At 44.2% G+C, this 23,242-nt stretch overlaps 1 protein-coding gene across 1 annotated transcript in view; it reads left to right on the top strand.

Annotated features, from left to right (window-relative positions):
- The window catches only part of PRKCZ (protein kinase C zeta), a 226,316-nt gene that overhangs the window by 12,936 nt on the left and 190,138 nt on the right, over window positions 1-23,242 (top strand). Inside the window, exons 2-4 of the mRNA XM_036744757.1 lie at window positions 8,895-9,016; window positions 15,877-15,966; window positions 20,085-20,135. Coding sequence (XP_036600652.1) covers window positions 8,895-9,016; window positions 15,877-15,966; window positions 20,085-20,135 — 263 coding nt within the window. The remainder of the gene's footprint in view (window positions 1-8,894; window positions 9,017-15,876; window positions 15,967-20,084; window positions 20,136-23,242) is intronic.

The raw sequence follows: 23,242 nt of genomic DNA, 5'->3' as shown, positions 1-23,242 counted from the left end.
TTTCCTAGGTCTCAGTTTTACTGAGGCAACACCCATTCATTGTTTAAGGCTAAGTGAGAAATGTGGCACCAAATGGCCTATTTTGCCTAGTTTAAAAAAAAGTTTGGGAGAGTAAGACCCTCAGGGTTTCTAACTAAATAGAAATAGTTGGTATTTACTTTTACTCTGAGCAATAGGGACCCAAACAATGACCCAGTGTGGCTTGGACTGGGACCTATTGTTGGTCAATTAATTAGAATGATTTGGGTTTTAGGCAAGGTCCTTAAGAAAGAAATTTAGCCCACAAATCTCTCGTGAGATTTGAGTGATCGAAACTTACATTCCCAAGTGATCAAAATTTACATTCCATTGGGTAGAGCACCTGCAGGGAAGGGTAGGATACTGCCTAATTGAAATGAAGGAGAGGAAAGAAGAAAGGGAAAGGGGTAAGAAGACTGTAAAGGCAGAGGGAGTGTCCAGGTTATGAAGAAGGGCTTTGAATGCCAAACAGGATTTTATATTTGATCCTGGTTTTTAGGAACATGACTTTGACAGCTGCATGGAGGATGGACCTGAGACAGAGGGACCAAAGAGCGGGATGAGGTGTGGGCCTATTTTTAGTATGGGACTGGGGACTGCTGTTGACTTTTGTACTGCCTGTAAGCTAAGAATGGTTTTTCACTTTTTAAAGTAAAGTTAATTGCATTGTTTCTGGGCAGCAGCTAGGCTTGGGCCTCAGGCCTTAGTTTCTGGTTTTGAGAACCAGGAATGAGGAAGTTTCCTCTTCCTCTGGACGGTTGAGGCTTTCTCTGCAATTTATATAGTCTCAGAGGGTTGCCTGAGGGCGCTGAGAGTTTAAGAGATTTTTTCCCCAGGGTCATAAACCATTACTGTCTCAGAGATGGGACTTGAGTCCAGAGCTTTCTGGCTCTGAAGTTGTCTCTTTACCATAACTTAACACCTCTTCTCTGTAGGTAGTATGTGCTTTATGGTTATGGAATTGAAAAGGCTTGAGGCTCCTCTTCATCCTGCCCTCCTTTCTCTGGAGGGCCCCATTTCTGGCAGTACCTGCTCTAAAATGTAGGGTGCCCTTCTGGGGAAGGGGGAAACTGAGAGGACTATGGAGTACCCATTGGAAATATCTCCATGGTGCTACATAAGAGAGGAAGGGACTTGGGTGCAGGGAAGAAATATGGGTGTGCCCCAAATGCCTGTTCAGCTCATTCTTTGAAGAAGCCAGCAGAGTCAGTTCTGCAGGTCAACACTGAACATTCTAAAGTTAGGCCACCATCTGGGGAAGAGAAAAGGGGGGGAGGGGGAAGAGAGCGAGAGTGAGAGTCTGTCTGTCTTCCACACCTCAAAGTTTAGGGCCCTATGGCCCCTCCCCCAAGATCTGGAAAATCACCTAGAATTTTTTGGCCCTCCCTTCATACCAAGAAGAAGACTGAATTTTTTCTTTTTCTTTTATGGGGCATTTACAGTATTTTATTGTAAAAATTGGATTAAGTATTTGGTCATTAGGTCATAGTTGTCTTCTGGCCTTCTAGTGTTGTCTGAAGCAAAACTACCAAAAAAAATTCCCACTTAATTTCTTCTGCAGACCCCTGGTAGAGCAACCGAGGCGGAAAAAGTTGTGATGTGGAAGGGATAAATGTGCATATGCACATACATATATACACACATGCATACAGCACCCTTATCTAAATTGTGGGTGGCACAGACCTGATACGGATCTTGATAAGACTAATACTAATAACAGCTAACACTTATAAAGCTTACTGTGTGCCAAGCACTGTGCCAAGACCTTTTTGGTCAATCCATCCGCTAGTAAAGGGTGTTAACATGGTTCTTGTGTTTTTTCTGTTATCGGACAAGGCCATCACTCAGTGCTTAGATTTTCATTTCTTTTTTTAAGGACTCTGGACTGGGTTTCCAATGTCTTATAACTTCTGGAGGCATGAGATTGGGGGTGTGTGTGGTTAAGGGGATGCATGAACAGGAGAGTTTTCTCTCCTCATCCTAGCAGCCAAGAGGACCTCTGGCCTTTGCCCAAACATCTCTAGGCCATTGATAATCTCCTGAGGCAACTCATCCTCCTTTTGGACAGCCCTCACTATTAGGGCCTCAGATACTTCTGAGTGACCCTGGACAAGTCACTTAACCTCACTTACCTCAGTTTTCTCATCTGTAAAAATGAACTGGAGAAGGAAATGGCAAACCACTTGAGTCTTTTTGCCAAAAAAACTCCAGATGGGGTCATGAAGAGTCAGACATGACTGAACAGCACCACCACCTTGTTAGGAGAAGGCAGAATGACAGAAATTATAGGTCTGACCTCCTGAGTCAGGAGTATTTGAGTTCAAATCCTGCCTCTCAGATATATTGGTTAGGTGTCTGCAATTCTCTCCCTCCTCCCCTCTGCCTACAGACCTCCCCGGCTTCCCTTAAGTTCCAACTAAAATCCCATCTTCTCCTGGAAGCCTTCCCCACTCCCGCTTTATTTTCTGGGCCTCCTCTCTCTTAATTATCTCCTGTTTATCCTGTATATAGCCTGCTTTGAATAGATTTGTTTGCCTGTCATCCTCCCCTATTAAATTGTAAGGTCCTTGGGCAGGGAGTGCCCTTTGCCTCTATTCCTGGAACTTAGTTGGAGCTTAATAAATGGCTACATTGATTGAATGAATGAATGATCCTGGGCTAGTTACTCCACTTGGAAATCTACCCTACACACTCTCTGAGACCCATTAAAGGAGGGAGTTTCCCACCTGACTACTTATGGGTCTAAACAAAGAAATAGCCTCTTTGTCTATTTAAGACCAGATTTTCTGCCTATTCTCCCCAAATTTAGCTCTGCATTTCTGTCTTTCTTGGCAGCTTGGTGGCACAGTTAGGAAGACTTATCTCCCTGAGTTCAAATCCAGCCTCAGTCACTTCCTAGCTGTGTGACCCTGGGCGAGTCATTTCACTCTGTTTGCCTCAGTTTCCTCATCTGTAAATGGGCTGGAGAAGGAAATGGCAAACACTCCAGTACCTTTGCTAAGAAAACCCCAAATGAGGTCATAAAGAGTGGGGCATGACTGAAACAACTCTACAGCAACAACAAACTGGTCAGGAACTGAGGATGCAAAGACAAAATAGAAACAGTCTCTGCACTCAATGGAGTTTTTGTAACTGTAACTAGCATAAATATTTGATGAATAAAGATGAATATATACAAAGCTGTGAAATCTAAGGTAGCTTGGGAGAGAGATCAGTGATGGGGGAATGAGGAAATGCTTGTGTAGAAGATAGTGCAGAAAGGAAGAGCTAGACTCTATGAGGTAAAGAAGTAAGGGGAGAGGACATTCCAGGCATGGGGGCAGGAGCAGTTCAAAGGCACGGAGGTGGGAGATGAGTGTTATATGTGAACAAGAGAGTGAAAAATTGGTTTGGCTAGATCAGAGTTCTAGATGGTAGTATCAGGGGGGCTGGAAAGAGGGGCTTTGAAAGTTAAAACAAATGAGTTTCTATTTGATCCCCAGCACTAGGGAGCCACAGGAATTTGTTGAGTGACATGATCAGAACACTGCTTTAGGGAAAAAAAAATTAGCTTCCATCCTGAAATTACCTTGCTTTTACTTTCTGGGTACATGTTCCCGTTGCCCCTCCCCCAACCTCCACATGGTAGAATGTAAGCACCAGAACCCAGCACACTGCCCAGGCAGAACCAGCACGGTGTCCGGCTTCATGAATGTTTCTGGGGACCTGACTGAATTTGGAAAGACTCTTGAACTGATGTGAATGAAAAAACAGCAGAAATCAAACTGCCCCCTCCACCAGGGGCTTATGCCCCCTCTCTGTCCTACTCTGTGGCCCCTGGATCCTCTTCTCCATCAGGATATTCCCATGCCTGGAATGTTTTTCCTCCTCACTTCAACCTCTTCCAATCCCAGGCTTCTGTCAAAGCACTGTTTTTGTACCACCTCCTCCTAGAAGCCTTTCCTAATTTCACCCTTCTCCTTTTTGAAATCACCTTGTGTATACTTTGTATTTTCTCATCAGATACTTGTTATCACTCCTTCCGGAGGGAGGAGACTGCTTCCTTTTTGTTTTGGGATTCCCGGGGCCTGGTAGATTAAGGAGCCTTGGGAGAAGATCAGGCTTCACACCTCAGCTGTTTTCCTTGTAACCTCTGGGCCTCAGTTTCCTCCTTGGTACTACTGTGAGAGGGGCTGGCCTCCCTGACCTCCCTGGGCTCCATTCCAGCTCTCAGTCTGTGATATTATGGTTCTCCTCCCAGACATTTAAGCAGACACACTGACTCAGACTTAATCCCTTCTTGCTTCTATCCCTTCGCCCTTGATGTGGCTTTCTTTCTCGTTCATGGCCTGTTAACCCCCTGGGTAGGGATTAGCTGACTGCACTCTTTGGGTTTCCATTTACAGCTGGCTCCTCTGAATAAAGAAGACTGCATATGTCTTAGAAATTCATTTGTAGAGCTGAGATCACCTATACACCGATGACTTTCCTCATCCTCTTTCTCCTTCATCCCCCTTAACTTGGACCCTGCATACCGATCACTGGTGTGCCATGTCCCTCGATGCTGAGGAGTGAGTGCAGTCAGATGATTGGCCACTAGGGGGTCTACCCAAGCTTGCACACAATACTGACGCTGCTTAGTTTCTGCTTGGAATAAATAGGGGATTGGGAGGAATCTGTCAGTACAAAAAGTTCTTCCTTAAGGTACTTCCTTTCCAATTGTTTGAGGTGTCACAACTTAACAGCACTCATCACAGGATGTTGAACGTGGTCAGTGCCAGATTAGTGTTTCTGGAGTTGTATTATTGGAGAGGCAGCATCGTTTAGTGGATGGAATACTGGAAAGAGTCAGGATAAGGAGGGGGCCGGATCCTGCTTCTGATTGGCTGCTTGTCAGACAAGTCAAAACAAGATTTAGAGCTTTCTCAGACCCAGCTCCTCATATCCTCCAACTGCCTTCATTTTCATCATTAATGTTTGTTGTTCAGTGGTGTTCAAGTCTTTATGACTCTATTTGGGGATTTGTTGGCAGAGATACTAGAGTGGTTTGCCATTTCCTTCTCCAGCTCATTTTACACATGAGGAAACTGAGGCAAACAGGGTGATGTGACTTGCCCAGGGTCACACAGCTAGGAAGTGTCTGAGGTGGAATTTGAACTCAGGTCTTCCCAACTCCAGGTGAGGTGCTCTATCCACCGTACCACCTAGCTGTCCCTCTTTCACAGGATCATAGAATATGACAATTGGGAGGGACCTTGGGGGCCATGTAGTCCATGATTCTTCCACCTTTTTGTGTTCTGGACCCTTTGGGTGATCTGGTAAAAGGTTAAGCCCTTCTCAGAATCATGTTTATAAATATATAAAACAAAATGCATAGGGTTACCAAGGAAACAAATTAGTTGAAATACAGTTCTCAAAATATTAAACCAAAATGGATCCCAGCTTAAGAAGCCTGCTCTGGCCCAACCCATTCTTTGACCAAAGGAATCTCCATTATACCCTATTGATAAGTGGTCAGCAAATCTCCTTGAAGACCTTCAGTGGGGCAGCAAGCACGAGCTCTCTGGGGCAGCCCAGTGTGCTTGGGGCAGCTCTCCCTCACACAAAGGCCAACTTTGCCTTGTAGCATTTTCCTCTCACGGCTCATGGCTCTGTCCTCTGGGACCAAACAACTTTAATTTCTCTTCCCTTCAAATCCTTCTTACCCAGGAAGAAATTGACCTAACTGAACCTTAGTTTTCTCCTCTGAAAAGTGGGATTAATGAGATTAATGAGATTAATGGGTGGGGGTTGTGGATAGAGAGCTGGACTGGGAATGAAAATGAATGAGGCATTGATTAAGTACTTACTGGGTACAAAACATTGGAGAAAAGTAAGACTAGTCTCTGTTCTCAAGGAGCTCACATTCTAACAGGGGAGATAACATCTGTGGAAGATTTTAGCTTCAAGTAAGAGAAGTTAAGGGAGGGGAACAAGCATTTATATAGCTTTTACTATATGTCAAGCATTATAAATATATATTTTATATATAAATAATGTATGTATGTGTGTGTGTGTGTATATATATATATATATATATATATATATATATACATGTATATATATATTAAACAAATAATGCCTTCTGTGATCCTCACAACAACTCTGGGAAAGGTAGGTATTATTATTTTCTCTTATAGTTGAAGAAAGTGAGGCTAACAGTCCCAGGGAGTCATTGTCTGAGGCTATATTTGAACTCAGGTCTTCCTGAGTTCAAATAAAGCCCAGCGAAAACACTCTCTAGACAGGTCTCATGGTCCTTACGGTGAAGCAGCAAAACAGATCATACTGTCTCTTCTTCAATGTCTTTTCCACGAATGAAATCAGATCACTTTCTGATATGGAGGCATTGACTGTAGCGAAGACTTTTCTAGATTCGAGGCCTGTCCCTGACCTTCAGTGGCTATGCCTGAGAATGCAAGCAGTGGGAAGGGAGTTTCCCTTCCTGGGATTGCCTCTGCCTTTGCTGATGAAACAAATCCTAAACAAAGCCTAGACCTTTTCTCCTAGGATTATTATTGGGCTCTTGCAGTATCAAAAGATCTTTTTATAGGGATTATTCTATCGAGTTCTCCTGATTTGTGCCTGACCTATGCCCCAAGGCTAGAAATTAGAGACCAGTTGCCAATTTATATCTGTTGGAGTTTTAAAAATTTAGCTTTTTTTTCAATTACAAAAAGAAAACAAATCAAAATCTTTCCTCTTTCCTACTTCTCCCCCTCATTAAAAAGAAAGGAAAGAAAATTACTGAAACATACATGGTTGAGAAAAACTGAGCATTGATCATATCCAAAAAAGTGTCAAGCTGCGCCCTTGGTCCAGTTGAGTGGCAGCTATGTGGTTTGGTGGATAGAGCACAAGGCTTAATACGTGTTTCTTCCCTTCCTTTCACTCTTTCAGAAGGTGGGTAGCATGGTTCATCATAGATCTCTGGAATCATGGTTGATAATTGTGATCTCTTGGTTGTTTGCTTTGTCTTGAACCGTGTTGCTGTTTCTGTAAAAATCACTGGTGGGGAACCATTTGGCTTCCAGGTCACATGTGGCCCTCTAGGTCCTTGAGTGGGGCCCTTTGACTGAATCCAAACTTCACAGAACAAATCCCCTTAAAATTTGATCTCAGTCAAAGGGCTGCACTTGAGGACCTAGAAGGTCAAATGTAGCCTTGAGGCAGCTGGGTGGTGAAGTGGATGGTGCATTGGACCTGGAGTCAGAAAGACCCGAGTTCAAATCCAGCATTAGATATTTACTAGCTATATGATCCTGGGCAAGTCACTTACTCTGTCTCAGTTTCTTCAGCTGTAAAATGGTGATAATAGCACCCACCTTTCAGGTAGTTGTGAAAATCAAAAGAGATAATAATTGTAAAGCCCTGAGCACTGTGCCTGGCCCATAGTAGGCACTATACAATTGTTAGCTATCAATATTGTCTGTGAACAATTGTATCCTTCTGACAGAATGGAAACACTCTTAGAAAGTGAGAGAAGATTTGTAAAGTGCATAGGGCCTGGCTATAGAAATGCCAGCTGTAATATTACTATATTACATTAATAATTAATATATCATATATTAATATAATAATATCATTAGCTCTGCTCACCTGACTTTTCATCAGTTCATTTACGTGTCTTCCCAGGTTTCTCTGAAACTGGCTCTGTCATCATTTCTCATTGTGATAGCATTCCATCATCGTTCCCTTACCCAATTCATTGGCACCCCTTTAGTTTCTAGCTCTTTCCCAGGTGGATATTTTCTTTCTTGGAGTTCCCCACTGGTCTCCTGATGGGTGCCCTTATATGGTCTTATCACTAGTTTTTATTGCTGTCTTCTGTTTTTCAATTACCTTCATTTCCCATCTCCCTCCTCTCTCCTCTTACAAGTGAGCCCTATTTCGTGACAAAGAGTCACCCCTTGTGTCTGACACCAAATGCAGCCTTCCATAATCATCTATTAAATGAGCAGGTTGGAGTGGGTGGCCTGAGATTCCTTCCGGCCCATGATTGGATCATCCTTTGTTGATCCCATGAGATTCGAGGAAGGAGGTTATTTTCTTTTCTTTTTCCAGGACCAATTTTGGTCATCATAAATTGGCAAGCCAATTTTTTTTATTATTTCCATTTATGTTATAATCATCAGGTTTATTGATTTCCTCCTTCTCTTTCATTATCTTATTTGGACCCCACAATAATGTTATGAGGCAGCCGTCCTACAAGTAATGCACCCATTTTAGAGCTAAGGAAAGTGAGGCTCACCAAGTGGCTATGTGCCTGTGGTAATAGAACTCACAAGCATTGGATCTTTTGAGTTTCTTGTAATCCTTTGTCATCCAACTTTAGGAAGCAAAGAGTTCAAGTCAACCAGTTAATAAGCATTTATTAATTAAGCACCTGCTATGAGCCGAGCACCTGTGCTAAAGGCAGGAGGTACAAAAAAGGCCAAAATAGGGCTCTGTGCTCAAGAAGCTTCCAGTTTAATGGCAAAAATGGGAACCTGCAGAGTTCAAAGCCAGGGCCTTCCCTGACTTCCAATATACCACCTTTAGCCTCTCTGAGTCTGTTTCCCCTTCTGTAAAATGAATCTGATAATAAATAGCATATGCCACTCAGGATTCTCCATAAATTTTCAAAAAACATTGTGTTTCTTCTGGTAGCATTTGTATGAACCATTTAATCTCTCCATAAAAGGTAAGTGGCTAATATAACTGTTATTATAACACATACTTGTGTTGGGGGTTTACAGTTCAGAACTGTAAGTGGCATGCCTGGAAGGTGCCCACGATGTTCCCTTCCAGGAAAAGGCTCTGACTCAAGGGAAGAATATTCTTGTATTGAACACCTCTCCTTTTCCTCTCTCCCCCAGGGACATGCTGATAACCAACCTGGATGCATCTATGACCTATGACGAACTTTGTGACGAAGTGAGAGAGATGTGTAGTTTACACCAGCAGCAGCCGATTACCCTGAAATGGATCGATGATGAAGGTTTGTCCTTGTCGGCTCTGCCCCGAGATCTTGTATTCAGCTAGTGTTTCCTAAAGTGTCAAATCTGTGTGCTTCCCGGGATAGATAGGTGAAGAATGTTAGTTGGATAATAGTAGCAGCAAAGGGTTCAAATCCCGATTCTTTAGCTATCTAGCTGTGTGACCTTGGAAAAATCACCTGTCTGGGTCTGTTTCCTATTTTGTAAAATGAGAGCATTGGACTAAATGATTTCTAAGGTAGTTTCCCTCTCTAAATCTATGATCTTCTGACTTAATAACCAGTTCACAGGGCAGCTAGGTGGCACAGTGAGTAGAGCACCGGCCCTGGTGTCAGGAAGACCTGAGTTCAAATCTAGCCTCAGACACTTGACACACTTATTAGCTGTGTGACCTTGGGCAAGTCAGTTAACCCCAATTGCCCTGTCCTTCCCCTCCAAAAAAAACAAAAAGAAACAAACAAAACAAAACAAAATAATCAGCTCACAACTATTTAGTGCTTTAAGGTTTGCAAAGCTTGTAGTGGTGATAATGATAGTAAATCGCATCCGGAGCTGTTCTGTGGCTTTAAAGTTTGCAAAGCACTTTACAAACAGTATTTTATTTGATCCTTACCGCATCCCTGGAAGAAGGTGCTATTGTGAGGAAACTGAGACCCAGAGAGGTCAGATGACTTACCAAGGGTCTGTATCAGAAACTGATAGGATTTTCTTAGTGGGACCAACATTAAAGAAGAAACATTAATGCCCTCTCTTATCCCTGAACCCTAAGGACTATGGGATCTTTCCATCTGACTTCAGACTGAAACCTTCCATATGTATTATCTCTCTCATTAGAATGTGAACTTTCTGAGGGCAGGGATTGTCTTAATATTTATATCCACTACACTTAGCGTAGTGCTTTGCACACAGTAAGTGATTAATAAATGCTTCATTCCTTCATTTTAGACAACTAGTATTTTTGTTGAGGGGGGATCTGATTGAAAGTCCAGTGCTCTTCTTGGGGCAGCCGAGTGTCAAAGTGGATGGAGCACCAGACCTCCTGTAGTCAGGAAGACCTGAGTTCGGATCCTGCCCCAATCACTAGCTGGGTGACCCTGGGCAAGTCATTTGCCCGGTAATCTTATGTTGCCTTCAGAGAAGCACAGGGTCTAGGATGGCATCCAGGGCACAATCTGGAGAATTAATCCTGCTTGCAGGAACAGCGTTTCTTAACCTTTTTGTTTCATGGACACAGAAAAGCACACAGACTTGCCTGTTTTAGGTCTCCGCTGGACCTAGAGTCACAAAGATCAGAATTCAAATCCAGCCTTAGATACTGCCTAACTATATGGCCCTGGGCAAGTCATTTAACCTATGCTTGCCTCAGCTTCCTCATCTATAAAATGGAGATAACGCTAGCACCTCCCTTTCCACGTTGTCGTGAAGATTAAACGAGATAACATATTTAAAGTGCTTTGCTATATAAACGCTAGCTGTTGTCGTTTAGGATGATAGTGCCAGTTTCCCGTGGCATGGGCTGCCTGGGGACGTCATGGGCACCTCGATGCTGATGGATCATTTTTCAGTCACGTTGCAGAGGAGGGTTTTGTTCTGGGAGGGTTTGGAGTCTGTGGCCCCTGGGGTTCCTTTCAATTGTAACACTTGGTGAGGGTTAAATTGTGATGTGAATTTACTTAATTTATAAGTAGAAATAGCAGCACCAAGTGGGTCACAAAGGTGGGGCTCTTCAGCACAGACTCTTCCCCACCAGAGTCTTCTTGTAAAAGCCACATTAATAATAGAAGGTTGCCTGGTAACTCGGCTCCGTGACATCTGTGCGGGAGTAGACTGGAATGGAGCTTGTTGTCGAGCCTTACTAGCAGGTTCACGGAAGTGTTGAGGTCTTCCCGTTGGCTGGTCAGGGCTGTGCTGGAGGTAGTACCACTGAGTTCTTACTTTCTGGTCCTTCAAGTCTCATCATTCTGCCATGATGACCTACTCACCCAGTTGGTCCCTTGTCTTTCAGTCATGTGATCTCCCAGTTGGCAGGGGCATCAGATGGCTTCCCATCTCCACCTGCAACCTCCGGTGATGGGGAATTCCTCACCAACTGGACCGGCCTGTGCCATCTTAGACAGGCTTCCAAGTATCAAAATCTCTGAGCTGGAAGGGACTTGAAAGCATCTATGCCAACACATATCTGAGCAAGAATTGGCTTACTTGACAAGTGGTCATCTGATCTCTGGGTGACCTCCAGGGAGAGAGAACTCCCCTCCCCCCGAAACAGCTCATTGTATTGAGAGGAACCTTTCTTAGTTAGGAAGTTTTTCCTCACATGGAACCTCCATCTATCTCTTTTTAAAAATATAAATAGTGTTTAATTTTTTTCCAATTCCATGTAAAGATAGTTTTCAACATTTATTTTTAATAAGATTTTGGGTTCCAAATTTTTCTTCCCCTCCTGCCCCCTGCCGAGATAGCAAGCAATCTGACACAGGTTGTATATGTGCAGTCACGTTAAACATTTCCATACTCAGTCTTTGCGGCTTTCTCTCTTTTTCCCTAGTTCTGCCCTCTGAGGCCAAGCAGAAAAAAGCCAGTCCCTCTTCCATCTGATGGTGACAGCCTCGTTCCCTTGCATTTAGATAATGCTTACAAAGCACTTTGCACATATTATCTGGTTTGACCTTAGAAGGTAGTGGCTATTATTATCCTTCCCCTTTTGGAAACTGAGGCAGGTAGTGGTTAAGTGGCTTGCCCAGGGTCACACAGCTAGTTAGTATCTATTGTCAAGATTTGAATTTAGGTCTCTCTGACTCCAGACCCCAGAGTTTGGTCATCCCTGCCAGCTGGGTATCCTCGAAGGAACCCCAGACAGCATGCTGTCGTGGCCCAGAACATCTCCCTGGGTCTCTGCCTCTGTTAACTTCCTGCACGCCTCAGTGTGGCGTGCCCCTGACGGCCCAGCACAGGCTGATTGCTTTCAGACAGCCTCATCAGCATCTCCGTTCTCAGGGCCCGGCTGCTTACCTGCACCACTGATCGACCCTGGCCATTCATCTTGCGTTGATTTTTAAAATAACATCAATAGACTTTTGTGACCTTGTTTCTAGATCCTGAGGTTGTCGTGCCTTGCGGACCTTGCAGCCCACAGGATATAAGGAATAATAATCATAATGACAGGAAAGGCAGTGTGGTGTAGAGAGCTGGCCTTGAAAGCTAGGAAGGCCTGGGTTCAAGTCCTGCATCTGACACTGGCCGGGTGACCCTGGGTAACTCATTTCACTTTTCTTGGGTTGCTGGATGTTGGTGTTGGCACAGGCTCTTGACATGGGTACCCAAGCTGGAGGAAGGGGGAAGGGAATAAATATTTCTAAAGTACCTACTATGTGCCAGGCATTGTACTGATAAGTGCTTTACAGTTGTCATCACATTTGATCGTCACAACAACCCTTGGAGGCAGGTGCGATTATTACCCCATTTCGCAGTTGGGAAAATGAGGCAGATGATGGTCAAGTTTCTTCCAAGGTCCCATAGCTAGTAAATGTCTTTAGGTGGGATTTGCACTCTGATCTTCCTTACTTTGGGGCAGCTGGGTGGCACAGTGGATAGAATGCTGGCCCTGGAATCGGGAGCACCTGAATTCAAATCCAACCTCAGGCATTTACTAGTTGTGTGACCCTGGGCAAGTCGCTTCACCCTGTTTGCCTCAGTTTCCTCATCTGTCAAATGAGCTTGAGAAGGAAATGGCAAACCACTAGCTGTGTGACCCTGGGCAAGTCACTTCACCTTGTTTGCCTCAGTTTCCTTGTCTGTAAAATAAGCCAGAGAAGGACATGGCAAAACCACTCCAGTGTCTTTGCCCAGAAAACCCCAAATGGGATTATGAATGGTTGGACAGGACTGGCTTCCTTTTTCCAGACTCTGGCCAATTGCTTCTGTAAGGCTCCTGAATAAAAGCTCACATTCCTGGAGGATTGCTGGAGACCAAATGCTTTTCTTACAGCGGCCTCGTCCCTTCTCCCCTGCCTCAGAGAGTGATTGGGGGTTGTATTAAACCTGTTTTTGAGGCTGAAGAAACTGAGGCCCAGAGAGTTAGTGCTAAATGAACACAGGGTGCTGAGGCCTATTCCCCTTATGATCTGGAACTGGTCATTCCTGTACTTGGGGTTGCCATTTCCTGGGAGGGTTGAACCGAACAGCTTCCGAGGCCTCTTCTAGCTCTAGGACTTGGATCCTGAGGCTTTGACTAGTCTTCCCTTATCATTTAGCAGATTAAGAAGTTAAATGACTGTGACCAAAATAGATTTGAAACCAGGTCTCCTGGCCCAGAGGCTAATGCTTTTTCTAAAAGAATATATCACAGTACCTTTGTCACCTGCCCATGGCTATTATTTTCAGTTTATAATCTGACTTTGACAGTGTACTCCGTAGTCCTCCACCAGCAAAGGAGGTGTGGACCCAAAGAAGGGAGGGAATAGTCTTAACTCTTCCATTGGTGGGTTGGTTGGCTTTACCTACCTGCCTCCCCTCCCCTCCCCAGCCTTCTTCTCTCTTCTCCTTTCTCCTCTTCCTCCTCTCCTCTCCTGTCCTCTCCTGTCCTGTCCCGTCTTCTCTTCTCCCTCATCCTTCTCTTCTCTCCTTTCTTCTCCTCTGCTCCTCCTCCTCTTCTCTTTTTTCCTCTCCTTTCCTTTCTTCTCTCCCCTCCATTATTTGTTATTGGGGATTATTCCATGGATGAGAGAAGGGAGAGGAAACCAAGGCCCAGAGAGTTAGAGAGTTGCCTGGGGGCACACAGCCTGCATGTATTAGGGGCAGCCCTTGAGCCCAAGTCTCTCTGATTCCAGGCCTGGCTCTCTCCCTGCTGTTCCCTGCTGACTCTAGACGGTTTCTTGATCTCAGTCACAGTCATTGGTTTTGTAGACACTTCCCTTCCCTGGCTCTTGTTTGTCAATATTTGGTGTTTCTTTGGCTTATCTGTATCCGCATTCTTGAAATGTCCTCATGCATCTGTTGATGCTTCCATTCATTCCAGGCCAGGTGTGCTCCTTGCAGAGGCTGACTCTTTTGAGGCTCCCTCTGCTGGCCTTAGCCAGGGTAGATCTGAATCACATCGAAGACTAAAACGTTCCTTTTTTTTTCCTTCCTCAAGTAATCCCAGGATGTAGAAGCACTTTGAGTGTCCTTCTCACAGCTATACCTACAAGGGAAAGGACATCAGATAGACCCAGACATTTTTCCTCCGACCTTGGGCTTCGTGGGATTGAGTGATTTGGTGGCAGCCACTTTCTTTTGGCATATTTCCTACTGAGAGGCAACGTGGCTTAGTCAGTGGAGGGCTCGTCTTGGAGTCAGGAAGACCTGCTTTTGAGGCACAACCCTGGGATCTGGCTGTCCAAAACTGGACAAATAATCTAAGCTCTAGAGCTCCGGGCAACTCTCTGACAGTGAGTTATAGATAAGTCAGCGAGTCAGTCTTCTTGGGTAGCAGGAGTCTTCTACCAGGATGAACATTGGTCCAGACCAGGGGTGGGGAACCTGTGGCCTTGAGGCCATGTGTATTCCAGGTCTTTGGGTGTGGTCTTTTGATTGAGCCCAAGTTTTACAGAACAAATTTTTTATTAAGGGGATTTGTTCTGTGGAGTTTGAAATTAGTCACACTTGAGGACCTAGAGGGCCACATGTGGCCTTGAGGCCTGAGGTTCCCCACCCCTGGTCTAGACTCCATGGACTGAGACTATTCCCCTCCCCTCCTTTTAAAATTCATTCTTAGATTCCCTCCTCCAATAAAACAAGTGTACTTTTAAAACATTGTTTTCATTTTCTCTGGGTTAGGTCATTGGATTGTAGAATTTAGAAGGAGAAGGCACCATGGTAGGGTAGGAGCGATGCATTCGGAGTCAGAAGACCCAGGTTTGAACCTTGCTCTGCCATTTATAGCTATGTAGACCATGGGCAATGACTTCCCTTCTCTGGGCGTAAGATATGGGTACCTGACTTGACCTTGGAGGTCCCTCCCAGCTCTGGAGCGTGTGCCTTGCTGACTCTTATAATGGAATCTGGCTTTTCATTGTGCCAGATGATGACTGTGACATCTCTAGATCTCAAACTGCTATTGGGCTTCTCCACAAAACCACCCCACCTATATGGAGTAGTGGGTTCAGTTCTGGGCACTGTGTTTTAGGAAGGATGTTGGTAAGCTTGATGGCACCCAGTATGGCGAAGTGCCCCAAGATCATAGGACCATAGCTTTAGTGCTGGGAGGGACTTTAAAGGTCTTTGAGTCCAATCCCATCATTTTATAGGCAAGGAAACAGGCCCAGAGAGGTTGGGTGACAAGATCACACAGTAAGTTTCTGAGGTATGACTTGAACCCAGTCCTTCCCTGACTCTAATTCTGGCTGACTGTCCACTTCATCACTTTGCCTTTTGTTTTTACCTAAAGGCCTGCTGAAGAAAGTGGGGATGTTCATCCTGAAGAAGGACTTGGAGAGGACTTGTCCTGTGAAATAGAAATTTGACTTATTATGTTTGGCCCCCAGGAGGCAGAACCAGGAACAAGGGGCACAAATTGCGGAGGGTGGACCCCACTAACTTGGTAACAATGAGAGCTGTCCATAACGGAATGGGCCGCCTCAAGAGGTGGGGAGTTTCCTCTCCTTGGAGGTCTTTGAGCAGAGCCCTGAAGACCTCATGTGGGTATGTGGTACAGGGATTCTTGTTCATGGAGGGGTTTGACTATGTGGCTTCTGGAATTCCTTCCACCTCTGAGATTCCTGGATTCTGATAACATCGAACAAGTTGGTGGTATTGCTGAACAGCGGCATCCCATAGAGCACCAAGTTTACGTGGTATCTCTTGCCTTGTTTTTCCATTTCATTAGGTGACCCATGTACCATATCTTCTCAGATGGAACTGGAAGAGGCTTTTCGCCTGTACTGTCAACACAGAGATGAGGGACTCATCATTCACGGCAAGTAGCTGGAAATTAAGCTTCCTGGCGTCTGTCACAGGGCATTCTTTGGGGAACGGTTTAACTGGGGCTCATCTCTTTGACTCAGGCTAACCCTTGGCCGCTGAAATAATTGTGTAGGTTCTAAATGCTGGTGAAGGTGGGTGGTTTTTCCTTCATTTCAGATATATTACCCCACCATTTATTCTTTGCAATTATGCATGGAGGTGCTAATGATGACTCTTGCCTTCACTGACCCTTTTGACAACTCTTAGGGGATGGGGAATATAATCTACAGACACTTATCATAACATCATCATTTTGTCACCTTTTCTCAAAGCTGATGAATCTAAATTCAATCCAGTCTAATTGTATTCCAGGCACCGTGCAAGGTATGGGGCATACAGAGGCAGAAAAAAGACAGATCCTGCCCTAAAGGAGCTTACATTCTCCATTGTTTGGATCCATGGTTCTAAACTGCTACTAACTTCATCATTAACTATTAGAGGCCTTTAGTGTAAGGAGATATTTTCTCCTTGGGGAAAGTTAATCGTTTTTTTAACTTCATTGTTCTTGTTTCTGTCCTTTGAAAATCTCTCTAAATTTTTCACTTAATGATGGATAAATTCCTACCTGGCCACATTCTCCACATTCCAATGATTCTGAACCACTGTAATTCACCATCCAAATCCATTCCCTATCTTGTTCAGTCCTGTCCGACTCTTCGTCACCCCATTTGGGGTTTTCTTGGCAAAGATATCGGAGTGATTTGCCTTGTCCTTCTCCAGCTCATTTTACAGATGAGGAAACTGAGGTCAGCATAGTGAAGTGACTTGCCCAGGGTCACATCTGATAAGTGTCTGAGGCTGGATTTGGATTCCAGGTCTTGCACTCTTATCCACTGCACCACCTAGCTGCCCATCCCCACTACCAGACATGTTCCTTATTCTTACTCTCCTCAATCCACCCTACCCTGGGAAGCCCCAGTCAAACGTTACTCACCCCTCCACAGTTCCCTCTTGAATACTTGCTCCATAGGCAACAAACTTGCTTTCATCTTAAATTTTTTCCTTTCCCATTCCTTCTACTTTGTGGCTCTTACCGAGACCTGATGACACAGCCTCCTTGGCCACCCTTTCCAGCACTGGCTGCACTCTCATTCCACTCCTCTCACTGGTTGAGGCAGGGGACTTGGAATACTCCTTGCTCCCCATTGCTGCTTCCAGGTTCCCCTTCCACTACTGTCACTTGGTTACTTCTCCTTTGAGGTTCATGCAATCCACTCTAACACTCACTCAAAATTCTGGTAACTGTTGCATACAAAACTCCAGTACACTCCCCTTCCTTTTTCAATGAGCTCAGGCACCTGGCTCAGTTTTTCTCTCCTCCCCAAATCCTGCTTTCATACTAGGGCATTTCAACCTACATATTGAGACTCCTTTGAATACCCTAATATCTCAATTCCTCAACCTACTTGCTGTTCATGACCTTACTCCTCTATCCCACCTTAGCCACACACAAAGATGGTATACCCTTACTCTTATTATTTCCTAAAAATATACCACCTCCATGTTCATGAACTCAGAAATTCCTTTATCTGACTAAACCTACTGGCTTTCCACTTCTCCTTCTGCCTTCCCTTACCTAGTCCTGTTCTTTGTCCACACTCTGACGTCTGATTCCTTGACTCTCTCACTTTTCTCCAAGGTTATTGCCTCTGTACCAGCCACTCTCTCTTCTTTTCCCCATCTTGACCCCCTGGTGAACCATCTCTGCTCAACATTTTCCTTTTCTCTTGAGTCCCTGGCCCCCTTATCATATTGCCCATTGTGCCCTGCCATGTCTCAACCTCGGATTGCTCCCACCATCCACTGCCTTCCTTCCTATACACATGCTGTTCAACAAAGGTGTAGAGTATCATGCTACCATTCTGCCTGGATCCGTTAGAGATTTATGTTATATAACCCCTACTGGGCCCTCTCTGCAGCTAGGCAATCCTACTACACCGCCCTCGTCAACTCCCTATCCCACTCTCTACGGCGGCTCTTCCAAACCTTTTCACCCCTTCTCAAACCTCTCAGCGAGGTGATGCAGTGGACAGTCAGGAAGACCTGAGTTCAAATCTGACCTAGTTCAAATCTAGTCTTAGCAGCTGTGTGACCCTGGGCAAGTCACTTCACCCTGTTTGCCTCAGTTTCCTCATCTGTAAAATGAGCTGGAGAAGGAAATGACGAACCACTCTAGTGTCTTGCCAAAATACCCCAATGGTGTCTTGGAGTGTTGGACCCAACTAAAATGACTGAACAGCAATGGTAAACCTCCCAAGGCTCCCCCTCCCACCAGCTGAGAACCTTGTCTCATATTTTACTAAAAAAAAAAAAACAAACTAGGCCATTTGCCATGAGCTCCCTCTTCTCATCCAGAATCACTCATATGCCTTCTTCCACTATTTCCTCCTTGACTTCTGTCTCATACCCTTCTCCTTAGGAAGGCTAACCCCTCTACCTCTATTTCATTCCACGCAGACTTCTATGTTATACCCACTTATCTTTTAATCTCCTGCCTGCCACTCTGCTGCCTACAAACATGACCATGTGTCCCAAGTCCTGAAAAAACCTTCCCTTGCTATGTCTCACTGTCATCCTATACCTCTCCTGTCCTTTGTGGCTAAGCTCCTTGGGAAGACCATCTCTAATGGGTGTCTCCATTTCCTCTTTTTCGACTCTCTTCTTAACTTTCTACAGTGTAGACTTCTGACCTCATTATTCTACCCAAACTCCTCCCTCCCAAATTACCAGTAATCTCTTCATCTAATGCCCTCTTCTCCATCCTCATCCTCCTTGACACCTCAGCAGCCACTGACACTTACTAGCCTTCTGGTTGATCCTCAGGCAAGAGCCTCCATCTCTTGGCTTTGGCTATTTTTTCTGGCTGCCTCCAAAGCCTGCAATGCTCTCCCTCCTCATTCTCTACCTCCTGGCTTCCTTCAAGTCCCAGCAAAAATCCCACCTTCCATGTGAAGCATTTCCCAATCTACTTCATCACAGTGCCTTCCTTCCATTGATTACTTCCTATTTATCCTGTATCTAGCACGTTGGTACATAGCTGTTTGCTTATTGTCTCCACTAGAGTGTGAGCAGGGCAGGGGCTGCCTTTTGCTTTTCTTTGTGCCCCCAGTACCTAACATAGTACCTGGCACATAGTAGGCACTTAATAAATGCTCATTGACTGACTTAGTGATAGAGACACTGAGATTTCTTTAGTTTACACATCCTCTCAGCTTTGCAGGTAGGTTCAGAGATGGGTTGTGGATTCTGGCGATGCAAAGGATAGGACTGTTGTCTTCAAATTTATTCTTTTTATCCCTAGTTCTCAGCCTGTGTTCCAGAATTTTCTGGGCTTCACAAACCATCTCTGCAGCTCTTTGAAGGAAAATGTGGCCAGTGGCCAAGATATTTTGTATTTCTAACCTCCTAATCTTGCCATTTCCCCTTTGGAACTTCTAAAGAGAAAGAGAAGGCAGAAGGGGTTCTAACATCTCAGAGTCCTGAATCTTCTACTTTTTAAAAATTCTTTTTTCTGATGAGTGGTTAATCATCTGATTTACGGGAAGACATGACAGAAGATTCAGAGATGGGCAGGCATGGGTGGTTTGGAAGAGATCTCAAATTCCTTGGGGGGGGTATTTGAATAATCCATTTTAATGGTGTTATATAAGCAAAAGGCAAATTCACTCCAGATGATGGAGATGATTTGGAAAAAAAAATTATCAAATGTTTTTTTAAAGAAATGATTTTATCGCCGTGTTAAGGATTAATTCCAGAATCTCTGGATAGATTTTAGGATGTTGTATCTTGATCTTTTATAATCCAATTGCTTGTTACTTTTCCACTCCCTCGAAGCTTGTCTCACTGTGTTTTTGAGACATTTAACCACGGAATTTAGGATGTGTGTGTGCGCGTGTGCGTAAGATATACGCAGGTTATCTAGAATTTGACTTTAAAAGCATTTCTAGACTGACTTGTTTCTCACCAGAACATTCTTTAGAAATACTTTAGCATTCAAATTGTATGCAGATTATTCAGAGGGAGGGCTCATCTCCTCAAGGCACTAACTCCTTTTCCTTTGTCTGTGTTCAGTTTTCCCGAGCATCCCAGAGAAGCCAGGAATGCCCTGCCCAGGAGAAGACAGTGAGTACTCCAAACTTTCTAGCATTTTGGTGGAGGGTATCGCACTTTCTGAAGAGTTAAATTGTACAGCTTTAGAGGGATGCTCTTGATACCAAAGTTATTGTAGCTGTCTCGGGGTAAATTTAGTCTAGTTATAAAAATGTCAGGCAGTGTGGTGTTGTGGAAATAGAATGGTCTGTAAGAATGGTGTTCAAATGGCAACCCTGATGCTTTCTAGCCGTGTGACCCTGGGCAAGTCACTTATATTCCTCGAATTCAGTTTCCTCCTCTAAACAATAAGAATCAACAGTCCCAGCTTTATTTCCGCTCCCCCTGCCCCCATCCCACCCAGGGATGTTGCGAGGCTCAAATGATATAATGTTTGTCAAATACACTGCCAGCCGCAAAGCTCTATAGAAATGTCACATCTTATTGTTGCTAAGTAATCTGTGACCTGGGGAAAAAATGGAAAATCGAAGTCTCCAGACAGACAGTGAATACAGATTGCATTTTCAGTACAATTGCTTTTCTCCCCATCCTGCTCATTTTTGGTTTTGGGTCTTGGATTGGAATCTTCTGTCTTCTAGAATTGGATACCCATTTGGTTAGTCAGTGGCTTGATGGGAAATTTCAGATGGGCTTCCTCTGCCCTGGGTGATCAGAAGGGCCAGGCAACCAAAGCTGGCCTCATCTCTGCCCTCCTGGCTTCTTTGACTCAACCCATCCCAGTGCCCTGGGCTGTTCCATTTGGTTTGATTTCACTACCACACGTTGCCTCTAGGGGCACCATGATTCCCCACATGTAAAAGCTTAACTTTCAGCATTTAGTACAACCAACTTAAACTTACTTAGAACCTATGTCCATTTAAATCAGTTTAATTTCGTTGAAGTATCGTTACTTCTTACCCTTTCCTACACATTCCCCATCAGAATTCTTTACTTAGCTATTCATTCTTGTTTGCTTTTGCCCTTATATGAGTTAATGTACACCGCTGACACCCAAGCCACTAGATGATGCAGTGAGAAAAAACTGGACCAGGAGTCTGGAGGATCTGAGTTCGAATTCAGCCTCAGACATTTAGCGGTTTGTGTGATCATATTTCTGCTTGTATTTGTTTCCCCAGTTCTTAGCGTAGAGCCCGGCATATAGTAAGTGCTTAATAAATGCTTGTCAACTGTCTGACTCTAGGCTAGTTACTACTGTCTGCTCTAGTTTCCTTATCTGTGAAATGGAGACAGTCATAGCACCCACCTCCCAGGATTGTTGGGATGACCGGATGAGATAGTCTATGTAAAGGGTTTCACAGCTCTAAAAGCATGATGATAATGTTGATGATGCTTTGGTCATTTCTGCTTGGCATTATTTCATAAAGATATTTCTAGGCATTATAATATTCTTTTACGAGAATGTCCCATTATTTATTTGACTATCTCCCTGTTGGGAATTTGGGTTACCTCTGTTATTTTGCATTTTATTTAATACTCCCATGGGCATTTTTAAACAGATAGCTCTGTAGAAGAAAAAGAAAGTACCCTTGTTTAGGTGTTTGTGGATGGTGTCATCCTGATTGTATAGTGCCCGGGAAGGTTGGAAGAAGAAAGTCCCGCACAGCCAAAATGGAAATGACTTTGCTATATAATGATTGTTTCAAAGAATCAGCAAAGAGAAGGCTCAGGGGTGTTAGGTCTCCTTTATGAGATCTGTGGTCACTCAAAAGGAAATTGGTATAATAGTCTACAAGTAGATGAAAAATGTGTGTTGTCTAGATTCTAACATGCATTTGAATGGGAAATCTGTTGAGTTAGTTCCTCAGCATGATAGATGAATGAAGGAGTGAATGAAAAAGCACTTATTAAATGCTAACTGTGGGCCAGGCTCTGAGCCAAGGAGCAAGAGACTGTTTCTCCCCTCAAGGAGCTTGCATTCTAATTTTGTTGTTAATTAGTTGTTTAGTTGGTGACCCCGTTTGGGATTTTCTTGTCAAAGATACTGGAGTGGTTTGCCATTTCTTTCTGCAGCTCATTTTACAAATGGGGAAACTGAGGCAAACATGAAGTGACTTGCCCAGGGTCACACAACTAGTAAATGTCTGAAGCTGAATTTGAACTCAGGAAGAGTTCACTTTATCCAGCACCCTATACACTGTGCCACCTACCTGCCCCAGTGATGGTAGTGGTGTTCAGTCATTTCTGACCCTTTGGGATTCTTCTTCACAAAGATACATTCTAATGGGGAAGGCAGTACTGCTGACTGGGGAGTGGTGGCCAGGGAGAAGTACTTGGACAGAGAATGAACAGGCAATGGCGATTTGAGTCAGAGAGCCGTTAATTGACGTGCCTTTCCAGGATTTATGTCCTCGATCCGATTGCTGTTTCCAGAGCTAACTCTTCAAGTCACCTGAAACGATATTTTGTTGAGGGGCCTTAGGGATGTTCTATTCAGTCCTAGAGTTCACAACTTTGGAGCAGTGGGTAGAAGTTGTAGAGATTTAGCATGATATCAGGGAAGATTTCCTAACAATTAGTTATCTAAAAGTAGAATGGGGCAGTTAGGTGGCGCCATAGTAGATAGAGAGCTGGACATGGAGTCAGGAAGACCTGAGTTCGAATTTGGCCTCACTTACTAGTTATGCAACCTTGGGCAAGTCACTTAACCTTGTTTGCCTCAGTTTCCTCATCTGTAAAATGAACTGAAAAAGGAAATGGCAAACCATTCCAGTTTGTCTGCCAAAAAAAAAACAAAACAAGAAAACAAACCCAAACAAACCCAAATGGGGTCACAAAGAGTGGGATGTGATTGAAAGATGGCTGCATATGAAAAGTGGAATGAGGTGCCTTTGGAGGTAGTGGGTCTCCCCCTCATGGGAGGGCTTCAAGCCAAGACTGCATGATTACTTGTGTTGTTGTACTAGGGGGTGTGTTGTACTAGGGACTCTCTTTGGGTATGGGCTGGACTAGACCACTGAGAAGTCTTCCAATTCTGGAATTCTAGGGTTCAGGAATAGAGCAGGGCCTTCATGAGAGCCAGAGTCACACAAAAGAGACTGGCTTAACATTCCACAAGGGGAAAACCAAGTGGACAAAGAATGTGTGTTCCCAGATTTGGACGTGAAGTTGAGTGGGAATTC

This window comes from Trichosurus vulpecula, chromosome 2 (assembly GCF_011100635.1).
Source record: "Trichosurus vulpecula isolate mTriVul1 chromosome 2, mTriVul1.pri, whole genome shotgun sequence".
Lineage (NCBI taxonomy): Eukaryota > Metazoa > Chordata > Mammalia > Diprotodontia > Phalangeridae > Trichosurus > Trichosurus vulpecula.
Note: the sequence above shows the minus strand (reverse complement) of the source record. Positions and strands in the feature narration are given on the sequence as shown.